The following is a 26,373-nucleotide window of genomic DNA, read 5'->3' as shown; positions in this document are numbered from 1 at the left end:
ATTTAACATCACAATTACAGACCGGTTTAAAATCTCACTGAAGTTAGAGACAGGAATGCTACAAGTCATGAAAGAAGTTGCAAAAACCCATTAAGCTCATTTTTGGATGTAGAAAAATGAAACGTTAAGGGCCTTCAAATACCAGCATATATTACTACTCAAAAGGAAGCATGTTTGAAGCTAAAGAGGCATGTGAACTATGTGGGAGAAGAGTTGGCATGGGCCTTCTTGATTGAAGCAAATCAAGCCTGAAGCAAAGCTTTGAAGCAAGCTATTGAATCATTCTTTGTTGTTTCGTTTCTACTATATATAGGGGCGGGGGAAAAAAGAACTTTGCATAGCCCTTTTTTTAAAAAAAAAAACCAGGATCAGGTCAAAGAAAAGCCTTGGCTCTGCACTGTATGCTCTATACTTTTTATTTGCTTTCCTATATCAAACAACTTGTAAGATGCACATTTTTGTTGGACAGCTGTTTAAGTTTTACAGGTATTTCAGAAAACATTCAAGCATGAAAAAAGTGTTGGTAAGCTACATATGCATGTAAACAATAGCACTCAGAAGTTGGAAGTTTCTTAAAAAGTTTACATCTTTCAGCAGCACCAATGACAGGCAAGAGAAGAAAAAACAGTTGCTACTTCATCTAATATCAACTACTTCCTTTTCCATCATATATTGGAATAAGGTTCACTGCTTAATGGAGCACAGCATTCTTCTTTTGTCCCTGTTAAATAAGGCAAAGCTCAAAGAACGTAAGGAATACTAGCTGGAAGCAGATACCAAAGCAAAAAGACCATATGGCCATCCAATTAGCAGTAGACTTTCCTTGATTGGGTTCCCCCAAACCTTTGCTGTGCTATCAACCTTCCTATATTTCTACATGTATCAATCCTTACATGTTTCTTCCACAGTTTAACATTAATTTTTCTCCCTTAGCCCAACATTGCCTCTTAAATCAAAGCAGTTTTAGTCAGTTCACATCACAGGCTTTCTTTTCTGCCTGTTTTATTGTTTCAACTTGCACATGTTCTTATATCAACTGCTTATCTGACCTTTGTCTTCACTGATGCCCCCTCTCTCGGTACTGCTGGCTGCCGTGCTTCCCGACAGGTCATAAAGAATTAGTCAAGATACTTTCTATTTACAGTGGATCAACTTACCAGTCGCAACAACATCCTCCAGTTACCTCTCAGCCTGTATCTGCTGCTCACCACCTCCTATGTTCACTGCAGCAACTGTATAGTCACAGCTGTATAGCTAAACAGGCTATGAAGGCCCAAGGCATGAAGGCAAGGTCAGAGGCATGAAAGCAAAGAGGCCATAGGGAACTCTGAGCAAAGGATGGAGAAACTAACAGGAGAGTCAATGAACACGAGACATAACAAGCAAGAGACTACAAAGAAAGATACCAGATAATTATACTATTGTAGTGGCTCAGAAAGAGATCTAACGCTATCCGCACTGCTAATACTGGGAAGGACTTGGATTCCAGGCCTTGTAACACATGACGGTGAAGCTCTTCATTCTGGTGATCAGGCAGAAGAGACAGAGACCAGAGTTGAACAGACAGGCCAAAAAAAAGTGGGGCAGGTGCTGAAAAGCATCTCCAAGATGCCACCAGCGCCACAGGAAGACCTGCACATGCCAGTGCTCTGACATGCAGACTTAGGGGTCTGGTACCAACAGAGGACCTGGTCAATTCACCAAGCTGAAGGCACTGTAACTCCAGCAATAACTTGTTCCCCAAAACAAGAGTAACCCTTGAAATATCCCTGTTTTGCACAAAGACCCAGACTAAATACAAATATATATACAAAGCCTGTGTTCTTCAGAAGCTCAAATAATGATCCAGTTATCATCTGATAACTGTTTTATTTCCAAGTAGTGCTCTAATTTCTTGAAAGATAACATGGGGGATTGGAGGTGAAGAGGAGATTGGATTTCCACAAAAAAATTCATAAGAGACTTGAGTGAAGTATCTGTCTAAACAAAAGGAAAGGGAACAGATCTAACCAGAGGCAGGAGATAAGACAGAAAAAGGAAAGGACCAAAGGAACAGAAGGGTTATTAGAAGCAGCAGACAAAACAGTAGGAAGTGAGGATACTGAAGGAAGCCTAGGTATTTCAGTTTGAGTTACTCTCACTTCTCTAGTCATTTTGTTGTTGTAACCAAGTCTGCATGTCCTTCCCTTCAGGACCCTACTGCTAAATTATGTTTTGCTTTATGCTGATTTGTCATTCAGGCTGTTCATATGTAATATTTTAAACTACAAACGCAAATTATGCGGCCTTTCCCTTCAGAAGAAATCCTGCCATACTTGGATTTGTAGTATCTCTAATTAAACATTGTTCTGACTCATCAGAATTACCCAACATTCAAAACCAAGGCACTTACTGCACAAGGCGCAGCTACGTTAGCTGGTTGTGCAACCCTAGCTAGGTAAATAAGGAATTCGCTCATTCATTTCACTAGTCCACTGTACACTCAGGCTACTATTTCAGAGTGATATTCCAGATTTTTTTCTAGGTTACAACTCTGTTAAGGTCAGTCCTTTCATATTATGCATTTGTTTTCCATTATAATCTTTCTTTCATCAGAATGACTTACTTCCCCCACCATAACCTGTTCATGTACCTTACTGCACACCTAAATGTTATCATTCAAAGTGCAAACTGGAATCAAATTTGGTCAAGCACTTTAATGAAAACTCACAATATTACACAGCAGATTGTCGAGATCAGAAAAAAATGTAGTCACACCATTACTAACTGCATGCCTGATTTACATCAGGCAAATATTAACTGTCCTTCACATCCTGCATATATGTTGTCTGTAAAACTGTATGCAAAATACCACTAAAACCCAAATCCTGACATTTTGTTCCTAATATATAACCTAGACATTATCCCAAATGGGGACCCCACTTTTTCCTCACAGGGTACCCACAGTGAAACATAACAACAGGAAAAGAGTTACTAAAAACCACAAAGCTCTCAAGAAAACTAATACCAAGATCAGTGCTAGGAAGCTTTAGGGTAAATCTTGCCAACTTTACCGGTAAACCCTTTGGCTTGGGCAGTCATATTGGAAATTGTTTTACGATTGCCCATATGCAGTTTTTCTAGTTGCCTTCATGAATCACATCGAGTAGATGAGCAGCTAATAACTGATCAGCATCTCTTCCAATATAAGTAGGATAAAGTACCAAACATAAGGAGCAGGAGACAAGTTCAAAGCCAAAGGAGGCACCTCCTTATTCGGTGGGTGTTTGACCCATGGGGCTTCTTGACACTGGATGCTGCAAACACTCGTTTACATTGGTGCAAGGCAAGAACAACTTCACCAGAAGAAATCTACTGGGAAATTTGATGTCTTTAGCACATCTACCCCACAAAGTTCCTGGGTTGGTGGCTGGAGGCTGAACGGATACTTAGGGGGTGGGGGGGAGGCGAAGCAAAAACATGCACGTTTGCCTCTCTCATAAACATCTGCTTATGGCACTGTCAAAGGTGAGATTCTTGACAGATCCCTAATTTTGATTGCTTTTATACATCCTTTGCAGCAATTCCATGATGGAAAATACTAAACGTTAGTGCTATGACTTAGCAACTTTTTAAGTATGTGAATATTTCCTTCACTGCACCATAAGCAAGAACCTCAAGAAAATAACACTGTGTTAATAAAGAACTGCAAAAATCTTTATTAATAATTGAAGGCTTATAGGTCTCTGAGCCACACAAGATATAAACTCACATCCAGACCCCGCAACAGGTCAATGCAGACGGCCTCTCAGACCTTAACTGCACATTGTAAAGTCCCTGAGGACCAGAACTGTGTCACATCTTAAAGAATGAGGGCCTGAATCATTTAATTCAAGTTTTCAATGATACAGCTTCCATATTATACTTAAGTTGCAAAAGAAGAAGGCGTTTCATTATTGTTGCAGGTGCCGCAAAAACGTTAGCAGAAAGAAAGCCCTCAACAACTGTCATGTCTCAGCAATGCTTCATCATCATCACCTTCATTTCCTTTCGCATTTCCATATCACCATTTACACTGCTTCCTGGAGCTGCCGCTCACCTCCTGTCTGGCGCAGGCATTTCTTCGCAGCAGCTACCTTAAAGCTTACGTTACTGACAACGGTGCTGCTCTGGCACCGGTGCTACGAACAGCGCTGGCAGACGGGGACTCCTGCAGAATGGTGTGTGCACGCCTGCTGCCTTCTCTGCTTTTCCAAGCCTTATTAGCCATGCTAATAAAAGATATCTCCTTCCCTGCATAAGTCTCATCTTGTTTGTAGTTTTTAAGCATTTTTAACCTCATTTTCTTCATTTACAGGCCCTTCAGGACACAGACTTTTCCTTCCTACCTGTTTCATAACTTGCTGCTTAGGTCACGCGTGCCAATCAACTGCCAGAGATGCTTCACCGGGACAAGCACTGACACATGAAAAACCACTACAAGGGGCATTTCTGCTAATACCGCAGGTAATTTGTGGAAACGGAAACACTGCTTAGGAATTGTTTCTTGAAGTTTCACCGCACGAAAAAAGGGAGCAGGTACAAAGCATCGCCTACTGCTCGGGACGCGCTAACCCCACCTCGGCCTGCCGCACGGCCGCTCCCCGGCGTTACTAACGGGAACGCGGTCCCACACCGCGGCCCGCCGCCACCGTTACATACGGACGCCCCGCTGCTCAGCACCGGCTCGTGTCAGCCCCGCCGCCGGCTGCTGCGCTGCGAAGGGAGGAAGGGGCGCCTCGCAACAGCGCTGCGGCGGCCCCGGCCGCCCCGCGCCTCCGTCCCCCGAGCGGCCCCGGCTCCCCCCGCCACCGCCCTCCGCAGGGGCGCGGGCTCGGTGCTGCCCCCGCCCCGCGCGGCGCCCGGCAGCGGGAGGGGGCGGCCGGGGGCAGCCCGCCGTGCCGCCCCGCGGAGGCACGTACCTTCCGCCCGCGCGGGCTCCCCAGCACCCAGCATCGCGGCGGCGAGGCGACGGCCGGCGCCAGCAGCGTCTGCCGAAGCCGGGCGGAAGCAGGCGGCGAGGCCACGCGCGGCGGGGAGGAGGGCGGGCGGGCGCCGCTGCTTCCGCCTGGGCCGCGCGGGGCGGGCCGAGGGCAGCCCGGCCCCGCCTGCCGCCGCCTCCCTCCGGCCCCGCCTCAGGGGACGGCGGCCGCCCGCAGCAGCCGGGCCCGCCCCCGCCCCCGCCCCCGCCCCGGTTGCCTCCCGTCCCCGGCGCGGCCGCAGGTGCCCCCGAGGCCGCCGGGGCGGCCCGCGCCCAGGTGGGCAGGAGCCCGCGCCAGGCAGGGCGGAGGCAGGCAGGAGCCCGCCAAGGGAGGCAGCGCCATGTCCTCCGGTTTGGGGCTCGAGCCTTGGGTTTCCCGGTTTGCTTCTGCAGTTCTGGGGGAAAAAATCGAGTTTAGAAAGAGCGGAGGAAGCTGGCATGCCGAGAAGGCAAAGGGCGGGGTACCAGGAACAAGGAAAGGCCCTTCAAAAAGTTCAGGGTTGCATCCGAATGAGGAAAATCGGAACATAAAGTGGGTTTGTGGAACGTAAATTCGCAGTAAAGCATCCCCCCAAAAAAGATTTTGAGGATCAACTTACAAAAGACATAAGCAGCAATGAATCCTTTCTCAAACACGTCAAGATCCTGCCAGAGACTCCATGTCTGGTAAATGCTCGAGGTGTGAAGGGAGCTCAGAGGAGATAAGGCTATAACGTAGGGACTAAATGTGGTTTTTACTTCCATGTTTGTTAAAGATGACCTCCAGGTGCTTTTCACGCTAGAACGCTGCTTTTTGGGGGGGAAATGTGTTGGAAGAGCTGTCTCTAATTGAAATTGTGGCAGAATAATAAATTGGCAAGATCGGGTGGCATTTATCTGAGAAGTATAGAGGAATTCAGATGTGAAGTAACTGAACTGCTAACTATGCTGTATAATCATTTGCTTAAGACAGGCTTAGAATTGGAAGACTGGGTGTACCGTATGTGACGGAAATTCAAACTGTTCGAAGAGGAATCTGGAGAACTAAAAACCAGTAAGTTTGATGCATACGTTGAACAAATTGGTGGAAAGGATAATAAAGACTAGAATGAGTGGAACAGGAATAAAGATGATACACTGGAGAAAAATCTTCATCTTTATGAAGGGACGTCATGCCTGCAGAATCTTTTGGAGGAGCCAAATGACCGTGTGCATAACGAAAGCCTGGTTGATGTACTTTACCTGAATTCCCAAAAGGCATTTGATGTTTAAGAGTTTTCATCAAAGGCTCTTAAAAGACTAAACTGTTGTGAGATAAGAGTTAAGATCTTCAAATGGGTAAGTAGCTGGTGAAAAGACAGGAAGCAAAAGGTAGGAATAAATTACCTTTTTTTCAATGACATGGCCGAACCAGTAGGATTGTACAGGAATTTGTGCAGGAATTTGTGCTAAGGTCAGTGCTGTTCAACATACTCAGAAATACTCTGAAAAGGGAGATGGATAGTGGGGTAGCAAAAATTGTTGTTGATACTAAGTTATTCAGGTTAGCAAAAATTGTGAAGTGCGGAAGGACCTCTGAATACAAATGCACAGCAGTAAAATGACTGATTAACGTTGATACAGGAGATAAGAGTCTAAATATTTAGACAGAGCAATAGGCCCTTAACCAATTATTGCAGCTCATGAAAGAGACCTTGGAATTACAATAGATGTTCTATGAAGTCTCAGTGCTTTGTGCTCAGTAGTGGTCCAAAAATAAGTAAGATGTAGTGACCATTTGGAAACAAAGACCATCATTCTTTCTCTGTGACTGATAGACTCACTTCTTGAATGTGGTGTGCAGTTCCAGCCCCCCTCCTCTCTAAAAGGATATAATGAAGCTACAAAAGGTATGGAAAGATGTGACAAAAATTTCCGGAAGTATGAAATTCTTCCATATAAAGAACATATAAATGAAATGGAAATCTTCTGAAGACAAGGTGATGAGGTTAGGGAGATATGACAGAAGTCTGTACAATGATGAGTGAAACTTAGCTGGCCAGACAATGACTGCTTGTTGTTTTTTCTAACGCAAAAACTGTGGAAAGGAAATTAAACAAGTAAGTAACAGTTTGAAAACAAAACTTATTTTAACATATCCTTAAATTGTGGAGTTCATCGGAAGTGTCATAGATCTTAAAAGTTTACGGAGGTTTGAAAAAAGATAATGCAAATTAGGGGAAGAGAAATCCATCAGGGGCTATTAAACATGAAGATACTGGTGGAAGGCTCAGGAAGCTCCGCTAGTCTTTTGGAGTTTGAGTGTACCAAAGAAATACACTGGGGCGCTTGCCCTTTCCTTGGTATCTGGTGTTGGATGCAATCAGAGACAGGACGGGCTTTTGGTTGGATTTGATAGGGTTGTTTTCATGTTCCTAGTTACAACTGATAGTGAGTAACAGTGCTCTTTCAGAAAATCACATCAAGTCTTGCAGGCCATTTTTTATTCCAGAACTCAGTTTATCTAATATGTGTTAAAAAAAACATAGGGCGATCTAGGCCCTTAAAATACTGTTCATTGGAGTACAACATTTTATTACACTCTTTATAAAACTTGATTGTCAGCAGAAAGTAAGCACATGACAGTGTACGTTGCATTTTGTAGCAGCTGGAATTGGAAAGTTCCTGCAGTGAAGTCACAGAAATTATTTTCTTTGTAAAACAATGTGCAAAGTTTGTTCTGGTCTGTTCTGAATGGGCCTGCAAAGGCAGCAGGACTCCTCGGGTCTGATAAATAATCAGTGACTGTGTTGTAAATTGTTTGGGCTTATTTTCTTAATTTTTTTTTTAATAGCTGAGAAAATTGGTGGTTGTTGTCCTCACAGAAGTACAGCCATAGTTTTATGTGTGATTTGGTGTATGCTCTTTAGAGAGTGGGTGCTCGGTAATCTTTAATTTCTTAACTGAGACCATAAAATTGCTCATTAGCATGAACTTTCATAGCAGCTTCTGCTGGGGAAGGGACTGCATGGACGACTCACTCGGTGTGCGTTGCAAGGGTAAGGGGTACGGCTCAAAGCATTTAACATGCATTTTATTTAGACAGGGTCCTGTGATGCATTTATTTGCATTGCTCACATGCATCATTATCCTTATTATTAATAATAAGAGTAATTCATCACAGGGCAGTTATTTGTTGATTTGTTTTCTGTGTTGATATTTTACTATACTATTTTGATTGATGTTCCTTGTGAATTAGCAATTATTATACATTATACATTATTATACATTATGCATTATTATACATATTTATATACATTAACTTTGTGGATTACAGATCTGTTGTTGGTCTGGGTGTTTTAATAGATAGTAAACAAATAATAAAAATAAAAGTTAATCAAAACAGTCTCTACTCTAAAGAATCAGTAATCCAGTGGCATGATGTAAGAAGTAAAAAGAGCTGTTGAAGTGGATGTTTTGTTGGCAACATATGTTTTGCATAATAGCTCATCATCTCAGCTCATCACTTGCCTAACCACTCTATAGTCACTTATGCTATTAGGCAGTCATTCCTTTCTTGCCTAACCACTCTATAGTCACCTATGCTATTAGGCAGTCATTCCTTTCTTCCTCATAATTGATTCTCAGATATGTATTTTCATTACTTATATCTTCATGTAAGGGGACAAAACCCTTAAAAGCATCTGTTCTTCCTGAACTTATTCCTTAAGCCAAATTCCACTGTCAAATCCTCACACCCAGCTCTCACCTGAGCACTATAATTGGGAGTTGTTGTCCACCCATACACAGGGCCAGAATTCTGTGTATGATGTATGGTTATTTGCAGTGTTCAGACATTGTGATTCAATCTGGAGATTATATTCTCAGGAGAAGATCACAAATTGTTCCTTATTTCTTTTTGTATAATTTATAAGTTTAGTAGTAAAGTGGAAGAATATATATGCATACATACATATCAATACAACTCACATAATGATTTATTATTTTCAGTACATTTTCTGTACATCTGTAACCATGAAAAAGCCATCTTGCTTTAATATTCACCAAATGATATAAATGCCTTTACTCTACAGCTGTCTGTTTCTTCTGTTCCCTGGTGCCTTGAATGCAATGGGAAGATGTTTCTGGTGTGTGTGGCTCCTCTTGGATGCACACACAGAAATTAATACAATAAATTAGGAGTGACAGAGAGAAAGATGATGCTGTACGAGTATTCTAGAGACAAGAAAGAATTCAGTGATTCTTTTACAGTTAAAACATCAGCCATCATGTTGCTTAGCATAGTGCTTCTGGAGACAATTTACCTATTGGGTTGTGAGGATTCTCATATTATTACTAAAGTTAGAGTTACAATAAGTGTAAATAGGATCTGTTTCAGGACACTGATATAAATCTATTTGAAGAAGCCCATATGTCCAAATCGTTGCTAACATTTCAAGCTACCTGCTTAATCAGTGTGAAAAAAAAGCTTCTCTACATCTTTTTGTCTGGCTTGCTTGCCAATTTTTATTTATATATAATACTGTTTTCTTTAAAAAGTAGATTATCTTTCCTATTGTTCTGTGAAAACACTCTGTGCTAGCTAAATAGACTAATTTGCACAGGGAAGGAAAACAATAGATTGCAGCATTTTGATCCTGAATAGACTTTCAGTGGAACAACTCGTATGCTCAGAATTAAATATCTGGAATCTCTGTATAACCAAGATCTTACAATTAAGATTTTAAAAGTATATATGGATCATATAAATAGTTAGTTGTGCATGGAAGGAAATTTCACAGTAACAGTTAAGCTATTTTGTGTATGCTAATTTGGTCTAAATAAAATTTTTAAGAAGCCTATAACAAATTCCCAGTAGCAAATTTTCAAATGATCTTTCTTAATTTCAGAACAGATGGAAATGCATGTATTTGGAAAGGATGAGTTAGAAAACCAAGTCCTAGAGACAGTGAAATGTTTCAAAAAATAGTTGCTTCATGAGTTTCCAAAACAACTGAGACAAAGATTGTAAATGAATAAAATTCTTCCAAGGACTAAACTGGCTTTACAGACAGTTACAGTAAGAAGAGAAACATTAAGTAGGAAAGGCTTGTTATTCCATATCTGCAGAGAAAAATGGGCTTGACACAGCACTGATTGGCTCACCCTGCTCTGATGTGTGTACACAGGAGAGCACTGGGATATGCATTTGAGTGGGTATGTTCGTGTCGTACAAATAGCAGCAATAATATTTTAGTGTGTATGCTAAAGAATTAAGTGCAGGCATTCTGAAATGGAAGGTTATATAGTTATATGTATGGCATACAGGGTATTGCTTTCATGTGCTTGTTCTTTTCTAAGTATATAAAGTCAGAGGGCATCAAATGTACAAAACTTGAGCATGTGAATAGTCTCCTGTAAAACACTGGTCCCAAAGTTGCCAAGCATGCCTACACTTTGCTTATGCAAACAGCCCCGTTGAAACTAATGAGCTTAAAGTGGGTTGCAAGCATAAATGCTTTGCTGGATCGGGGTTGAATTGGACAAGTATATTTAAAGACCTGTTTAACTCCAGGATGGAAAAAACATGACTTTTCCTCATAAAAGTTTGGGGTGGTGCTTTATAAGGCCCAGTATTCCTGAGTATTTTGCATGACTTCCTTGGTTATGTTTTTACTGTTAAATAAAGCAGGACCAGTGGGTGAGCTTGAGCACTTGACTGTTGATTGTCCAGACTAATTAACTGTTAGCCTGTTCTTTGGCATGGTTTTGGCCTGTGTCCGTAATCACTTGCTTACGCAATCCTGGCCACAGTTTAGAGAATAGCGTGCACCAAAAATCATCCACAACAGGAAATATGGACAAGACTGCTGCAAACTTGACATCCTCCACTTCCCATAGTTTTCCAAAACTGTCTTAGCAGGCTTTGCACTCTTCACCACCACTACGTGTTCTCTTACTGCATACACCCTCAGTTTCATGAAATGAAGACATTACACAAAAGAGCTGCATCACAGCCTTCCTATTTTTCAGGCACTTTGAAATGAACCCCCCACACACACACTCAATGCAATAATTATGTTTTAAGGCCACATAGGTACAGCATGGGTTCAAGAGGAGGCCAGGGCCAAGTACTATGAAGTCCAGACATAGCCTTGTGTGTCATTTGGCCCCTTGTCGCATTAGTGGTCCCTGGTGCTATTTCATATAATGGTAGAGGCATAGCCACTGTGACAAGGCCCAAGTATGGAAGTTTTATATACCCAGATACCAGGAAAGTCTTGAGAAATATTGGTGTTGCAACAAACAAGCCGGGAATATTATTCCTGACGGCAAACCATAGGCACAATGGCATTCAAAAAGGGTTTAGAGGTTAGGTGGTAGTATCTCAAAGCACCAAATAAATCTACAGGAGATAGGTTGTTCTGGCCAGGGCCCTGGAGGCCATCTGCTGCGTACTTGTTTGGTAATGTAAATAACACAATAATTGCTATGACCTATATGTTTAGCTCTGTTTTCATAGTTCAGTTTAAAATACTTAATCCAAAGAAAGCACAATTAATGTCCAATGAAAATATGAAATACCCTTTACATGTCAACAGTTACATGATAGCAAACCCTGTCGACGAACAGATGATAGTGTCCCTGTTAATCTTGCCCCATAGATGAGTGGAAATTAGTTTTCAAACAGCAGAGACAGAAAAAAAAGTGCACATATGTGGATAGTAACATACAGAATTAGCTGGAACTGGGTAAATAAATGAAAAAAGTTACTAGTAAATCTTCCTGAAGGAACATTTGGTTCTTAAAAGAACCCACTGGTGTAAAATGTATTTGTAGTTAGCTGTTAATGCAGCTGTGTGTACTGGAACAACTCATACATCAGCTGCCTCATATTTAATAGCTGCAAACTGTAATATGAAATAAAACACTGAATTTCATGAACGTTTGAGAACTAGTGAAATAATTAATTTTTTTCCTTGCTTCACCTTATTGCTATCTAAAACTGATCATGCGAACCATAAGCCATAAATCGTATGAAGGTTTGGCCAAGAGTCTTCATCAGAGATTTTCTGATGTTTCAGAAAGTGCAGGTTTCAGCTCACATATTGAATGTACTCTGTGCAGAAAGTCTAGTCCTAAGCATTGCCTAAGCCCTAGGGATCACTTCATGTTTAGCCTTTGCGTAAAAGTGAATTTTATTCTGACCTGTTACCTATGGTTTACTGTACATGGATGTAGGAAGATAAGACTCCCAGGAAACGATCACAGAACCCTACACAGACGCAGAGGGCAACAGTGAAATTCTGAAGTTCTAGAAAGTTATAAATGTTCCAGACAAGTATTTTGGTTCAAGTTCCTCAGCAGATAGTCAGTTAAAATACTCTCTCCCTGCTCCAGCAATTTTTAAAAATATCAAAATATCCTCTACTACAAGAGCTTTTGCACAAGTTTAGCTAGGTTAACCCCCCTGCAAAAGCTATGTATTTTGTGTCTGTCATAGGTAACAATGCAGTAATTATATCAACTGGTATATTTAAATTAGTAATTATAAATAAATCAAATATGAAGAAGACACAGTAAAGATAAAAATGTAGCTTTTATCTAAAAGAAAAGTTTGCACTAGGCTTCTTGCCTATACTGCTTTTGTATAGGAATGTCATATTGCAACACACGGCCTTCATACTCTAAAATTGTATTTTGTTGGTGGAATACTGTGGCCACTGCAGTTTAATTTTGTGGCGTCTTATAATTTGGAGTTAAAGAACATCAGTGTGAAAGGTGTTACATGAAAGAAGGTTACAAATCCTCTTTCTCCTTTCCATGCCACCATTATATTGATTCAGTACTTTATAGGGCAGAGTTGGTGACATTGATTTTCTGTTTTCTTGTTTAATTTAGGAAAGTTCCACATAAAATATGAAGTTTAGACAAACACAGGAAAAGTAGGTCAACCTGTCCATTTCTGAATGTTGCACAGATGTTGAATATAGCCTATGGACAAGTGTACATTGATAGATATCATTATCTTCAGGTTAAGCATGGGACAGACGGAGCAAAATATGTTCTTTCACTTTTTTAATCTGCACTTTAAAACTACAATTACTGAGTCACAGACACTCAGAATGGCTGTGGTGGGAAAGGGCCTCCTGAGATTGTGTACTGCAACGCCCCCTGCTCAAAGCAGGTGACCTAGAGCAGGTTGCCCAGGACCCTGTCCAAATGGCTTTTGAATATCTTCAAGGTTGGAGACTCCACAGCCTCTCTGGGCAAGCTGCTCCAGTGTTTCACCACACTCACAGTTTTTTCTTACATTTAAGTGGAATTTCCTGTATGTCAGTTTTGCCCATTTCCTCTCATCCTTTCACTGGATATCGCTGATGAGAATCTGGTTCCATCCTCTTCACACCCTCCCGGCAGATATTTACACACACTGATTTGATCCCCCAGAGCCTTCTCTTCTCCAGGCTGAACAATCCCAGCTCTCTCAGTCTTTCCTTATATGAGAGGTGCTCCGATCCCTTAATCATCTTTGTGGCCTTTTGCTGGACTCACTCTAGTATGTCCATGTGTCTCTTGTACTGGGGAGCCCAGAACCGGACGCCGCACTCCAGATGTGGCTCAGTAACAATTACAGGGGAAGAATCACCTCTGTCAACCTGCTGGCAACGCTCTTCCTAATGCATCCCAGGATGCTGTTGGCCTTCTTTGCCACAACAGCACATTGCTGGCTCATGTTCAACTTGTTGTCCACAAAAGGACCCCCAGGTCCTTTTCTGCAAAGCTGCTCTCTAGCTAGTCAGTCCCCAGCTTGTGCAGGTGCATGGAGTTATTCCTCCCCAGTGCAGGACTTTGCACATCCCGTTGTTGAACTTCATGAGGTTCTGCTCTGGGTTATATATCTATTTAAAAAGAGGAAAACCTAACAAATACATAAATGATAGTCTATGGCTTGCAGTCTTCAAACTGTAAAGAAGCTCCTGTTAAGTTGCAAGGTATATTGAGATAATAAAAATAGGAAATTCCATTTCAGCAGTACTTTTTATGTTTTAAGGTACTTTCCGTTATAGTCTGTGGGAATCTTGGAGGGGAGGGGCTCATTGGTGTTTAGTTGGGCATAGCTGCTACTTACAAGACAAAGATTTTTTGAAATAGTGTAGAAGTAGGGTTAGGCTGTTACCGCAGCTATTCAGCTGTCAGCTTTTTTGCTGTTGTTGCAGTTATGCTGTTCATTATATGTGCCAAGTCCTCAGAAACTACATTCAGCTGCCTAAACTCAGGCATCTAGTGCTATCTGAGATGTTTTTGTGTTATCGAGACAACGGCAGGGATCTGGCAAAGATGAGACAGAACTTATGGGGTCTCACTGCTTTCTGGACTGGCAGCTGGTATCTGGGCATCTCAGGGACACTGGGGGCATACCCCAGGACATCTCAGTTAGCACTTTCACATATGTTTATGCAACTGAGTCATATCCTGGCCATCAGCCATCATTAAGTAAATTCCAATGAGCAGCAACACATTATGAACTGAAATAAGAAAGCCTCTAGAATTAGCAATTTTTCAGAATTGGACAGTAAGTTCAACAAGTTATTATGGGGAAAAGAGGTCAGAAGATGAGTATATACACACTTCCTCCTGCTCAGAATGTGACTGCATATGCATGGGGGTTTTTTGGAAGACCATGAAAAGCCCTTTAATAAAATTATGTAAGACATGGGACAGAAATAGAAAAGACTGCATTTTTAATTAAGAAAACATTTAATTCCATTTATGAGCTGGGAAGGACACACACTAGATTGTGCTTCTGACAGGAAGAAGCATTTTCTTCCAGTTGATACATTTCTTAAGTTCTTAATAGTCTGTATTACAAGAGTGACATTCTTGCACTGAATTTGGAAGTGTTAAGTAGCCTCTACATAAATGCACATTAAAGCTGCCCGTGTTTAGTCTGAAGTGGAGCTGGAGGTATTGTACTAATATTAATGCCGAACTCGCTCCACTGATTCATGGGCAGGAGCTCTGTAATCCTCTGGGAAGATGTTTTGACAGTCCGTTCCGTTGCTGAAAGCTGTGCTGAAAGGAATTTCCTGCCTTAGATTGCAGAGGTCTGTTGGAATTGCTTGCCTTATTGGGTGGACTGATTCTTCAGGAGACAGAAGGGAGATGGCTACAGTAGGGCAAGGCTTGTTCCATGAAACTTGGCCTTGCTGAGGCTTCCAAGAAAAAGAATGGAAATTGGTCGCTTCTTTCTTCAGACTCAGAAGTCAGCAGCTTGAGATCCGACAGCCTTGCTCTGGAGCTTTCACCCTTCTCCCCCTCCCTTTTATTTTGATTATATCACGTGTATAACCTAAATAGAACATGGGTGTTCAAGAATTTGGTATCAGCTTTTTCTAGGTCAGATTTCTCAAGTCCTCACAAACGCCACACCGTGATTTGCCAAAAAATTAGCATAAGATAAAGTGAAATTCCAGTATTGGGCTGGAAGAAGTCCAAGTGAATGCAACATGTAAATAATCAGCATGCTTTCAGCTTCTGCCCTTTACTAAAGGTGTTTCCTGTGTTACAACCAGTTTTTTATTATTTGAATATCTCATGCCATTCCTTTGATCACCAAATTCCCCGCTCCCCTTAACTTCTTCCTTTTGTCAAATACAATAGAAAAAAACTGTATATTTTGCCAAAACATACTGGTTTTCAATATATGAGAATTTTTTCATAGGACTTCATATTAACTGAGCTTGCAGTATCTATTGTGTTTATTTAAAATCTTGCATTGATGAAAAATGGCAAGGAAAATTAGAACTGGTAATAACACTTTTTTGGACTGCTGATATTCAAATTCAGCACAAAACTTTAGGAATATTTAGTTATGTTTTTTTTTTCCCTGAAATTGAGATAATGAGCAGACAACCAGATCTTTCACAATCTCAAATGAGTAAATCTAGCTACAGGTTTATTTTAGGTACACAACCCTCTTACTGATGAATCTTTAATATGTTTATCTTCACAACATCCCTGTGAAGGCAAAAATTGCTGTCATCTCTACACAGAAAGAAAACAGAGGCACAGTAATTACATTAGGTATTGAAAGAACCTTGAAGATCCAGCCTGACTAGCAAAGCCCAGATATTTATGCACAGCTAAATTTTTGCAGGAGTTTTCAAGCCTATACTTGAATTATTTGTGCAAATCAAAATTCTATGATATTTCCAGGAATAGAACAAAGTCTGTGAACCGCCAGGTATCAGCCATAGGAGCAAATGGGTATGGCTTCTATATGTTCTGCTTGTAGGCTGCCGATTCTGAGTATTAGGAAGTTTCAGATTAGTACAGAAGCCTTTCATTGCATATGTTAAAATGTTCACTTTAAGTGCGGAGACCAGAAATTAGCAAAGAAAGAGGTATCAGATGGTGTTGGGGAGAGTCTTCTGTTTCTAAGGCTTTTCCTTCACTTCCTTATAAAATAATTTAATGAAGATATAATGCTCTGTGTACATTTTAAAAGTATATGTCTATATTTTTTGTGTAATAGTATTTGTATGAAGTGGCTGACACCTGTATTTAATTTATCCTGCAGCATGTCCTTCCTACGTTGATCTAAAATTCTTCAGAGCACAGAATAAATTATTTTCTCCTGCTTGGACTTTCCTGACTAGCTGCAGTGTGATTGTTGTGGGCTTCTTAGAGCCTAAACAGATAGCATACACTCAGCACATGAGTTTTTAAATAATTACTAATGTTCCTAGAACACTTTGAAGAAAAAAAAACACAGTACATGTGCTAATTATTATTAAGAAACTAGCTTTGAACATCATGTTCTGATATGAAAAATGTTTAGTGAGTTCTCTCCAAATGATAGCATTATAAATGTATTTCATTAAGAGATCATTAAGACATTAAAAGACACCGTTATTAATCTATACATGATCTAAGCTTGGCAAACCGCTGTAATTCAGACTCATTATATTAGCATGAAAGCCTTTCCAGCCAAAAAAGTGCTGAGATTTTGCATGGTAGCATTTCAATTTATCAACGATATTACAGATGAAATAAAAACTCTGATTTTTGGAAAATCTCCCTTTCTAGTCCCATTACTTTTTCCTGGGTTTGATATAGTGCAGTTGTTGTTTCTGGCATTAATGCCTTTTAGGTTCAGAGTTGCACACATTACTTGAATTGAGTAGGTCTTATACATGAAGTGCAAAAGATCTTCAGCAGGCTCTGTCCAGGGGTTGCTTGGATGTGCATCAGTTGATTTTGTGGGAGAAAAAATCCTTTTGGTAAATAACAGTTATACTTGTTCTTTGATAATGTGTTCTAGAGAAACTGTTAATTTTTCAAAATTACTAATTGTAATGTGTAATACAATAAATAGACTGATGAAAAACATGGTGATTTTGTTTAAAGTATATTTGATTAAAAAAAAAAAAGATTAAATAGTGAACTTCCAAAATGAAAAATCTTTGAGGAAGTCTATTTAAAAAAATCCAAAAACGCCAGTAGGCTGCCTTCTCAGTTCTCATGCTAACTTTTATTTTTCATTTATAAGCACAGTTTCCTACTAATTACAGTTAGAGCTTTTCTGCTCTGAAAAACGAAAGTTTTGCCAACTACAGACGTGTGAAGAAGAATCACAGTCGTCTTCTTATTTGGATTAATTACTCTCAAGCACAGTTAATAAAAGGAATTATTTTCCTAAAATATGAAAGCAATTTTGCAAAATAAATTTTTGGTGCTTCCAAATGTGACCGTGCATTTTCTGGAATAATTTGATGTACAGCAAGAAAGAGTTAACAAGTTTTTAAAAATATATTAAATAAGTATAAGAGAAAATGTGCTATTTTAGTATAATGACTGAGATGCAAAAAAAATTTGTGTACTTGCACTGTATAGTAATGATGCTGTGTAGTCACCATGTCAGTATTCTTGCTTATAAATTCCAAAGTATTTCACCCAAATCATCTACTCATGCCAATGTATTTCATTTTGTAAAGCTTATTTTATTCAGAATGCAAGAGATTTTTTGAGTCCTACCCTTAACAAACTCTCGCTTACAAGGTCATTTGACATCATCATTTAATGCATCTAAGGACCAGAAGGCATAGATATGGACCTCATTGGATTTTTCAAAGTTTCTAGGTATCTATTTCTAGGTATGTAGTAGAAATCTAGTCATTTTTTACACTGACTCCCTTTCAGCTTTTTGTAATAGAGTTCTGGTTAAACTGGCTTGGAAAATACTTTCTTACCATCTGTGGAAATGAATCCCTACTAGTATGAGGTGAACTGCTAGTGATACCAAGCCAAAACCTCCAAATGAGTTTCAAATTCAGATGCAGGCATCTCAATTGAGATGTCTATAATATAGGTGCCTATGTACGGCCTAGATATCTAAGCAAACAAAATGCAGAGGTGTGCGTTGCCATTTCACACGCTGTTGGGTGTTTGACACAAGGGTACCTGACAGCGGAGTGATGGGAGACCCTTGGCCAGCTGGCGAGGTGGCTGGTGAGTGGAATAGCCTTGGGCATCCCAAGTGATGCTGGTGCATGAGCAACTGAGCCAAACCCCGAAGCAGAGAGGTGGCCACTCCAAGGGGAGACTACTTCAAGCTACAGTGGCTCTATGGGGCAGATCTCCACTGGCTATGATATGTCCTTAGACATCTGTCTCACTTGTAGACACCTAAGCTGAGATGTCTGAATCTAAATCCCATTGCTTGAGCTCCATTCAGTTGTCTAAATATGTACTTACTGCTGTTTGAGATGGTTTAGGGTATGGTGTGACAGAGAGTGTAGGGAAAACGTGTGCCTTACTCAAGCAGTGTCTAGATACCAGACAGTAAAGCCTATTACATCTAAATTGGCATTAGTTGCTTGTATGTGGGCAACTGAATCCAGGCCTTAATGCTTATTATTATAAACATGAATGTTTTCATTATTAAAGCACTTCCAGTTTCCAGGCAAAGGCATAGAGTCTGCCCTCAAAACCTGAGCATACTGTGAAAGGTTGCTTCTAAATAATTAGTGAAAAGTGTTTCATATAGAGAAAAATATTTGAGGTATTCATTCTAGTAAAATAACAAATCTGTCTATTGCAGGAATCAATAGCTGCACTATAGTTTTACAAGTAAAAAAAATATCCACTAGAGGCTCTAGTGGAACCAGCAAGTAGATTTGAGTCCTGTTTCAAAGGTGATGTAGCACTTTCAGGCTAACGTTTTTGTCTTTTATCATGCAGTGCCATATTAGAGATTCTTGAGCTGTTTCCAAATAGGCTGGCAAGCCTGTACAGTACTGCACGATTGGTCTTTTGTTCTGGTGACTTTAGCCAGACATGTTTTGACAAATATTCTTGAGTGCGGAAAAGTTAACAGCTAAAATAGGTAAATATTTTCTGTAAAATGTTACCCTACAAGAGCATTAGTCATACTTACAAAAGAAAAAATGAAACACTGATTAGTCTTTTTATTTTACATTCCTGATTATGAAGAATATTTGCATGTATGATGCAAATATGATCAGAGTAATATCCTCTTATGATCAAATGTTAACATTTTCTACCAGTAACCAGAAGCTTTGTACACAAGAAGACCTGTTCAGTGTAAGTAAGTTGAACATGTAGACCCGTTATGACTGCACTTTCTGTCACAAATTGACTGTTTGATCCACTTATTCCAATCAGATCAGGCTAGTCATGGGATATGCCAGCCATTCATAGCTCAGTGTCACAGAACATGCTGTCAGGTTGAGTATCAGATGGTAGACTAATGTACTGCAGATTACAGTAATCTTACTTGTTATCTCTTCCTCTCTGCCTGTTCTTTCCTACTTTTTTTTTGTGGTTTTGATTGTATGTTTGTTTTCACTGTTCCATAACAGAGATTATCTTTGCAGGACACAAATTATAATTATATATACACATATTTCCTATATCATTTACTGACTGATGCTTGAACTTTTAGTTTCTTTGGTGTAGTCTATGCATTCAGTAAAGAACAATTTTTCAAAAACTTAAGTGATCACTCATAAGCTTATCACTCACCACAAGGCCTGAGAGCACTTGCGTATGATATTAAACAGCTATTTACAGTCCGATTCAGACTTCCTTAGTCAGGACTCAGGTAGATTTTAGTAACCTAAGCCCTCCATGCCTCAGCTGGTGGAGCAGTAGCACTGTCTTTTGTGTAGAAGTTTCACAGTTAAGGTATTTGCCTACAATTAGGAGAGCTTGGTTCTTAGATTGAAGGGACTGGAAAGTTATCTCATAGTCTAAGAAAGTATGCCAGCCACCACGCTGTTTGGCAGTTTAAGACAGAAGGAAGAAATAACCACTGTTCACCCTTTACCTCCCTTGGTGAAGCTAAAATATTGTGCACACAGAAGTGAGAAAGTTGTGGTGGCTGGAAGAAAAGGAAGCATGAGGAAGCCTGACTTTGCAGTTTACTCAGTACATCCTAGCTGAGTACTCCAACATGTGCAATGAAGAGCCAGATTTCACAGGCTCACAGAATGGCTGAGGTGGGAAGGCACCTCTGGCGAACATCAAGTCCGATTCCCTACTCAAAGCAGGGTCAGCTAGAGCAGGTTGCTCAGGGCTTTGTGCCCAGTTGGGGTTTGTATTTTCCAAGGATGGAGACTCCACAAATTGTCTGGGCAACCGGTTCCAGTGTTTGACTAACCTCACGGTAAAAAAAAGTTTTTCCTTAAGTTTAAGTGGATTTTTCTGTATGTCAGCTTAGCCCGTTGCCTCTCATCCTATCACTGGGTGCCATCGAGAGGAGTCTGGCTCCATCTTTTTTACTTCCTCCCATCATGTTAAACTCTTTGAGGTAATAAAAATCATAGGCTTTTAGTACTGTAAACTGCACAGTATATTTTTAGATACTAAAGTTATTAGAAATCACTGTAGTTCTGCTCAAATACAAGTACTCATCTTTTCAAAAAGGCACAGCCAAAAGCTTGAGAAAAGTCTTGAGAAAAATCTTATGAAAAGTCATGTCCTGTCCCAAAAATCGGTAAACAGAAGATGAAGAATCCTAAAGCAGAGAATATCATTGAGGATACCATACTGCTGGTAGACTCTGTTTTAATCTTTATGCTGTAATGTCATTTCATGCAACCAAGCTGGACTATTATAATAGCTTACTGAAGAGAGAGAATATCCACCAGCTTTATAGGACCAAAGCCGTAATGTGTTTTGTATCTAAAAGCCAACACCTTCAGCTCTTCTGGGAGACAAAATTTAACCAGAGGATCCAGAAGAAAATGGTTTAGCCTTCCTTGACTAAATTGACTCTCCAAGGAAAAAAAATTGCAAAAAAAGTAATGAGGACAAATATATGGAAATTTCCAATAAAATCTACTGACACAAAGCTGAGAAGTGTCCTGAGTACAAAGGAGAATCAGAAAAAAGAGGCTGACTGACTTGGAACACTGTGCAGTTCTAGTCATTTGTGTTTAACAAAAATAAGAATGATCAGGCATACAGATACAATAATGAGATGAGAAGATGATAAATTACAGGAGCAACTAAAGAGACTGGAAAAGGGCATGCTTGCTATCTTTAACTATATCAATAGAGTGACGACCAAAAAAAGAAAAGAACTAATTAGGCTAAAGAATAGCATAAAGACAACTGGATATAGACAAGCCGTGATTAAACTTAGGCTTGGCATTAGAAAGAGGTTCCTTGCCTTTGCAAGAGTCAAGAATACGGAGCAGCCTTCAAGGTTGTAGGTGGTTAGGGTAAATAAGCTAACTCCTAGTGTTGTGCATTTTAAAAACTTTATAGAAGAAATTCGTGATATGCCACTGGTGTCAACAGGCAGCTGGTTGGAGAGACTCAGGATGTTCCTTTTAGTCTTGAAATCTCAAAAGATGTGAGATAAGTTCATGACATGGAACTTCAGAGTGGTGTTCAATACTACTCAGTATTAAAGGGCAGTTTAATTTCTAGATGAGAAGTTATGAATAATCATGAATAATCCAGTATTTAGAGAAGCAGTCAGAAAAGTATTGTGAGAGGCAGAAAAAAACCTTATTGCTATCACCACAGTATCCAGTATCAGTGAGGACCATACAGACTTTGATCCTAACAGAGAATCAAGATGGAGGGTTAACTCTGTTCAGCTGAAAAAGAGTGATAATCATTGAAGATTAGGGCTGAACAGGACTTTTTAGATGAGGTGTCAAGCTGTTCAAAAATGTTCATTTTGGGGGTTTCCATGTTGAGAGATCATTGTGGTCCCCAATTTAAGTACATTTAATTTAAAAGTAGAAAGTTCCCTTTAGACTGAAATAAATCTATTATTTTGCAATATATGTAAATAATAACTTTTTCTTACAAAAAATATTAATTATATTATTAAGTATTAATAGAATTGTTTTAATTAATCAATTAATTAAAATAATAATTAATGTGATTAAATATAATTAATTATATTATTATTAATTCCCCTCCTCTAGTGTCATCTGAAAATATAATAATCATATTCTGTCTTCTATTATCTATGTCATTAGTGAAAGTATACAATGGGGTACTACTTGTGCTTAGAATTAATTGGGCACATAAATGTTTGCAGGACAGATGCCTTTGTGGTGCATCAGTCTCAGAGGTTTTGGCAATTTTATACTTCTTAAAGCAATTGAAGCTTTTGGTTTTTTTAATAATGACATAAATTGCAAAACAGGCTTTTTAACATTTCTGATATTCCCTTGTTCTGACCCATTTGGAAGACTGTATAAATCTTATCTGCAAAGTTTGGAATTTCCCATTAATAATAATGAAGAAAGAGAAAAGAACAATAAATTGTTCAAGAAGAGCCTGGAATTTTTCACTGTGAGTTATCCAGTAGAGTAGAGGACTGAACAAAGATATAAACATCAAACAAATGAAATTTTCATTGTCATTTATGAGGAGAAAACATCTGTAATGGATATAACAGGCAATCTTGAATCTTAATATTCAGACTTTAATGAATAAACAGATATTTCACCATCTTGTAAAACAATAATATGAGCTCAATCTGGTTAGAACTACTCTGGTGCTTAAAGACAGGCTTAAGTGTTTTTCTGGATCAGGCCAGAATGGTCAGCACTCTGCTAGATTAATTCTTGGAAGAGTTTACAAAAAATAGTGAAAAAATGTGTTGTGGATAGCAAGAAATCCAAAACAGTGACCAAACAGTCTACATTACCAATAGGGTAGGCCAAGTTCTTGAAGAGAATGATTTGAGGTACAGAGCATCAGAGAAAAGATTTTTTTTGCCCCTGCCCTTTTTTTTGACAGCAAAATGTTTATCCTTTGTGGCACTTGAATGGATTCGAGACTACAGTAGAGGTTCCCAAACTTCTTTGGTGTAAGACCCCACTCCCAAGGTTGAAGATCCACTTCCATTTGCAAAAATGGGAGTGTGAGCTCACTTGTGGTTGGGACTCTGTGGGAACTACTAATGTGAAGAAAAACATTACTTAGTATCAGAAACAGTACTAAAAGCAGAGAGTGTGGCCTAGAAATATGGAAACAGTGTTCAAAACTGGAAGAAATTTGGAATAACTTATCTGATTTGCTAGCTTGACTAATTCCTCTTCACCAGAATAAGGAAGAACTTCTATGTACTACTCATATTACAGTGTTTTCAAGAAAACGTTTGTCAGACTTTTAGTTACCATTCTTGCGTTACATTCTCCTTCCTTTCTCCACACTGAGTGGAAATAATTGCCAGTCCTGTAATAAACCTCATGCTGATGAGATCCTTCGCCTTCATCAAACCCTCTACTTTCTTCTCGCCTCCCTTTCCTGTAAAGTTAGTGAAGCTCTTGCAGCATGCAGCTTGTTGTAGAATGGGACCCTCAAGGAAGTCCCTATGTAATGGAAATTGGTGACCCTTTTAGACCCTTCCTCCTTCCACAATTCATCAGCTACCCATTCAAATACTCTCCAGTTCCAAATTACAAACATTATGCTTGAATGAATATTTATTGATTTATTAACTATCCAGTCCTTGGAAAAATTTGGAGTCGGAGTTTGACTAACTTCTCTTTGGTTCGGCCAATTAAGTACTTGAATTAAGTAGGAATCCTTTTATTGTATAATCTTGGAAACTTACCAGTTGGGTTGATCCTAAAAATATAATTCACCATAAAGTGCATAAAATCATAATTTTTTTTGGTTCATTTTTATCCTAGCTTTGTTCTATAGTGTTTAAATTTCTTGCATGTTTCCAGGCCTGTAGGAGAATGTTTTGTTGGCAAAACTGCAGCATTTTGTGGGCTCCACTCTCAGTCACGTATTTCATATTGTCAGAGTTCTTTCACTACTTACAGTACATCTGAAGAACTTGTCAGTTTTTATCCAATCTGACACTTGTTTTTGCACTCTCTGGGTAGACTTTGGCCTGTTTTACAAGAAGAGCTAGATGATCTCGCTTTCAAAGTCTAGAAGCAGTGGTGCACAAATCGGCTATTAAGGGAAGGAAGACATAGTGGCTGCCGTAATGGGGTTTCAGTCCACATTGACCTCTTTGACTCTACTAGAAAGCAAATAAACCTGATGATAAAGTGAAGGATCAGTTCAGGGTAGTCTTTAAAACTGGTCTAGACTAGCCAAAATAGACATGATAAATTCGGTGAATTATATTTATCCTATTTTGCCCCTTGAGCTCTGAGTATTGCAGTCGTTACTTGTGAGGGTAATGAATATTGAGACACATCCTTAAAGAGATGAGCTGCTGTTATTTAATTAGTGCAATTTATATGAGTTCAGGGGAAATTTGAAAGAATTGTCAAGAAATCAAAACAAATATAAATGTCTATAATACCTTGACCACAGTTCAGTGGTTACCAGAAAACGTGAATTTTAGTAATTTGTTGCACAGTGTTGCATGAGGCACTGGAATCATTGACTTGTTTAAGTACAGAAATACAGACTGCTGTACCTGTGATAGTTTTGTTGTTACAGGCAACTGTTAGTAATCAAGGAACCACTGCTAAATCTTCATGGACAAAGGCATAATTCTAGAGTCAATGATTTATTGATTGAAATAATTGAAGTACAGTGAGACTTTAACTTAAGAGCAACATAGGCAAATCTTCCTTTTTGGCTACCAGTGCTGGATCAAACACAGCGACTGTTACTATTAATTCCTTGAATTAGCATTTTATGATGCAACTAAACATAACAGAGTGCCTTTTCATATTATCATCTGCCAACCTTCTCATCATATTTTGACATACATATGGAGCTTGTTAGATCAATGGTTCTAAAATTCTGGAAATTTTATCTTACCTTTTCTGAACTGTTTTATTGGCAGTATATCCCACTGAAACTTCCATAAGAGTTCACTTCCATCATTCTGTAATAAAAATAGTGTGCCTTTTATGATATTTGACATTTTTGGTCTACATAACCAAAGAATTAGTGGAGGCCACCAACTTTGCATGGGCTGCGGACCCTGAAGATCAGCCGCAGTTACTTGAAAAATATGAACACTTTTGGAGCAAAGCTATGGACAATAATTTAGGGAACAAATGAAAGAACATAACCTTTAATACAATTGTATCCACTACTTTGGCTGTTTTAACACATCTCGAATCTAGAGGACATTAACTCTTCCTTCCTATTGTAGCCCACTTTTTATTCAATTCTGAGATGCCTTACAACTATGCTACTCTTTAATTTTTTTTCCTGTGTTTTTGCAGAGAGAGTAAATCTTACAGAGACCAATGCACTGAAACAGGAACACAAATGTTCGGGTCCTCTTTTTATTCAGTAAATGCATCATAAACACCGTTAGGCATCTCTGTATTAGCATGCCTCATCTCTGACCTTGCAAAGCCATTCTCAGGAGTGAGGGAATCATTCTTTGGGCTCAGTTCAGTTCTCCCAGCATGTGGTGCTATTTGGGATGCCTATGTGGCATGAAACTGGCGCCTCAGAAGTGCATGGACCTCCTCTATCTTCTGAGCCGTCTCTGCCAGTGCCATGTGAGTGTCTCAGATACCCAAGCAATCTCCAATGTGTATGTTTGGGCAACTGAATTGAACCCTAAGAGCCTGCAGACTAGTACTTGAGATAGCAATAGCTAAAGTTCTAATATTATAAAATGTAAATGCTAGTGAGTAACTCTATGGGTGTGACTAATCCTCCTTAATTTGGGGAGAGAAATTCAGCTTTAAATTCAGAATCAAATTTCAGATTCAGAGCCTAAACTTTAATGGATGTCACTACTTCAGGCATCTGCATGTAATCTGGGTGTCTAAGCTTCCATGGTAGTCAGTGAAGATTCAGGTTACTATTCAGTTGCCTAAACGTAGGTGCCAATTGCCAATGGCCTGTGGTGTCTGAGACATCTTCCTGGAGCAGGCTGGAGTATACAATAGACCCAGCTGGAGGCCAGATGGATGCCG

The 26,373-nt window shown here is 39.5% G+C and overlaps 1 protein-coding gene and 1 long non-coding RNA gene across 3 annotated transcripts in view; one reads left to right on the top strand and one right to left on the bottom strand.

Annotated features, from left to right (window-relative positions):
- The window catches only part of LDAH (lipid droplet associated hydrolase), a 122,721-nt gene extending 117,582 nt beyond the window's left edge, over positions 1-5,139 (bottom strand). The window contains exon 1 of one of the 2 annotated variants that reach the window (XM_064508361.1): positions 4,941-5,139. In XM_064508361.1, the coding sequence (XP_064364431.1) occupies positions 4,941-4,974 (34 nt within the window). In that variant the 5' untranslated portion in view covers positions 4,975-5,139. The remainder of the gene's footprint in view (positions 1-4,940) is intronic. The other variant, XM_064508360.1, reaches the window with a different exon arrangement.
- Positions 5,140-5,307: 168 nt separating this feature from the next.
- Positions 5,308-26,373, top strand: part of LOC112978694 (uncharacterized) — a 69,597-nt gene continuing 48,531 nt past the window's right edge. The window contains exon 1 of the long non-coding RNA XR_010388718.1: positions 5,308-6,032. This is a non-coding gene — a long non-coding RNA (uncharacterized LOC112978694). The remainder of the gene's footprint in view (positions 6,033-26,373) is intronic.

Source organism: Dromaius novaehollandiae, chromosome 3 (assembly GCF_036370855.1).
Source record: "Dromaius novaehollandiae isolate bDroNov1 chromosome 3, bDroNov1.hap1, whole genome shotgun sequence".
NCBI lineage: Eukaryota > Metazoa > Chordata > Aves > Casuariiformes > Dromaiidae > Dromaius > Dromaius novaehollandiae.
This window is presented reverse-complemented; position numbering and strand designations above follow the sequence as displayed.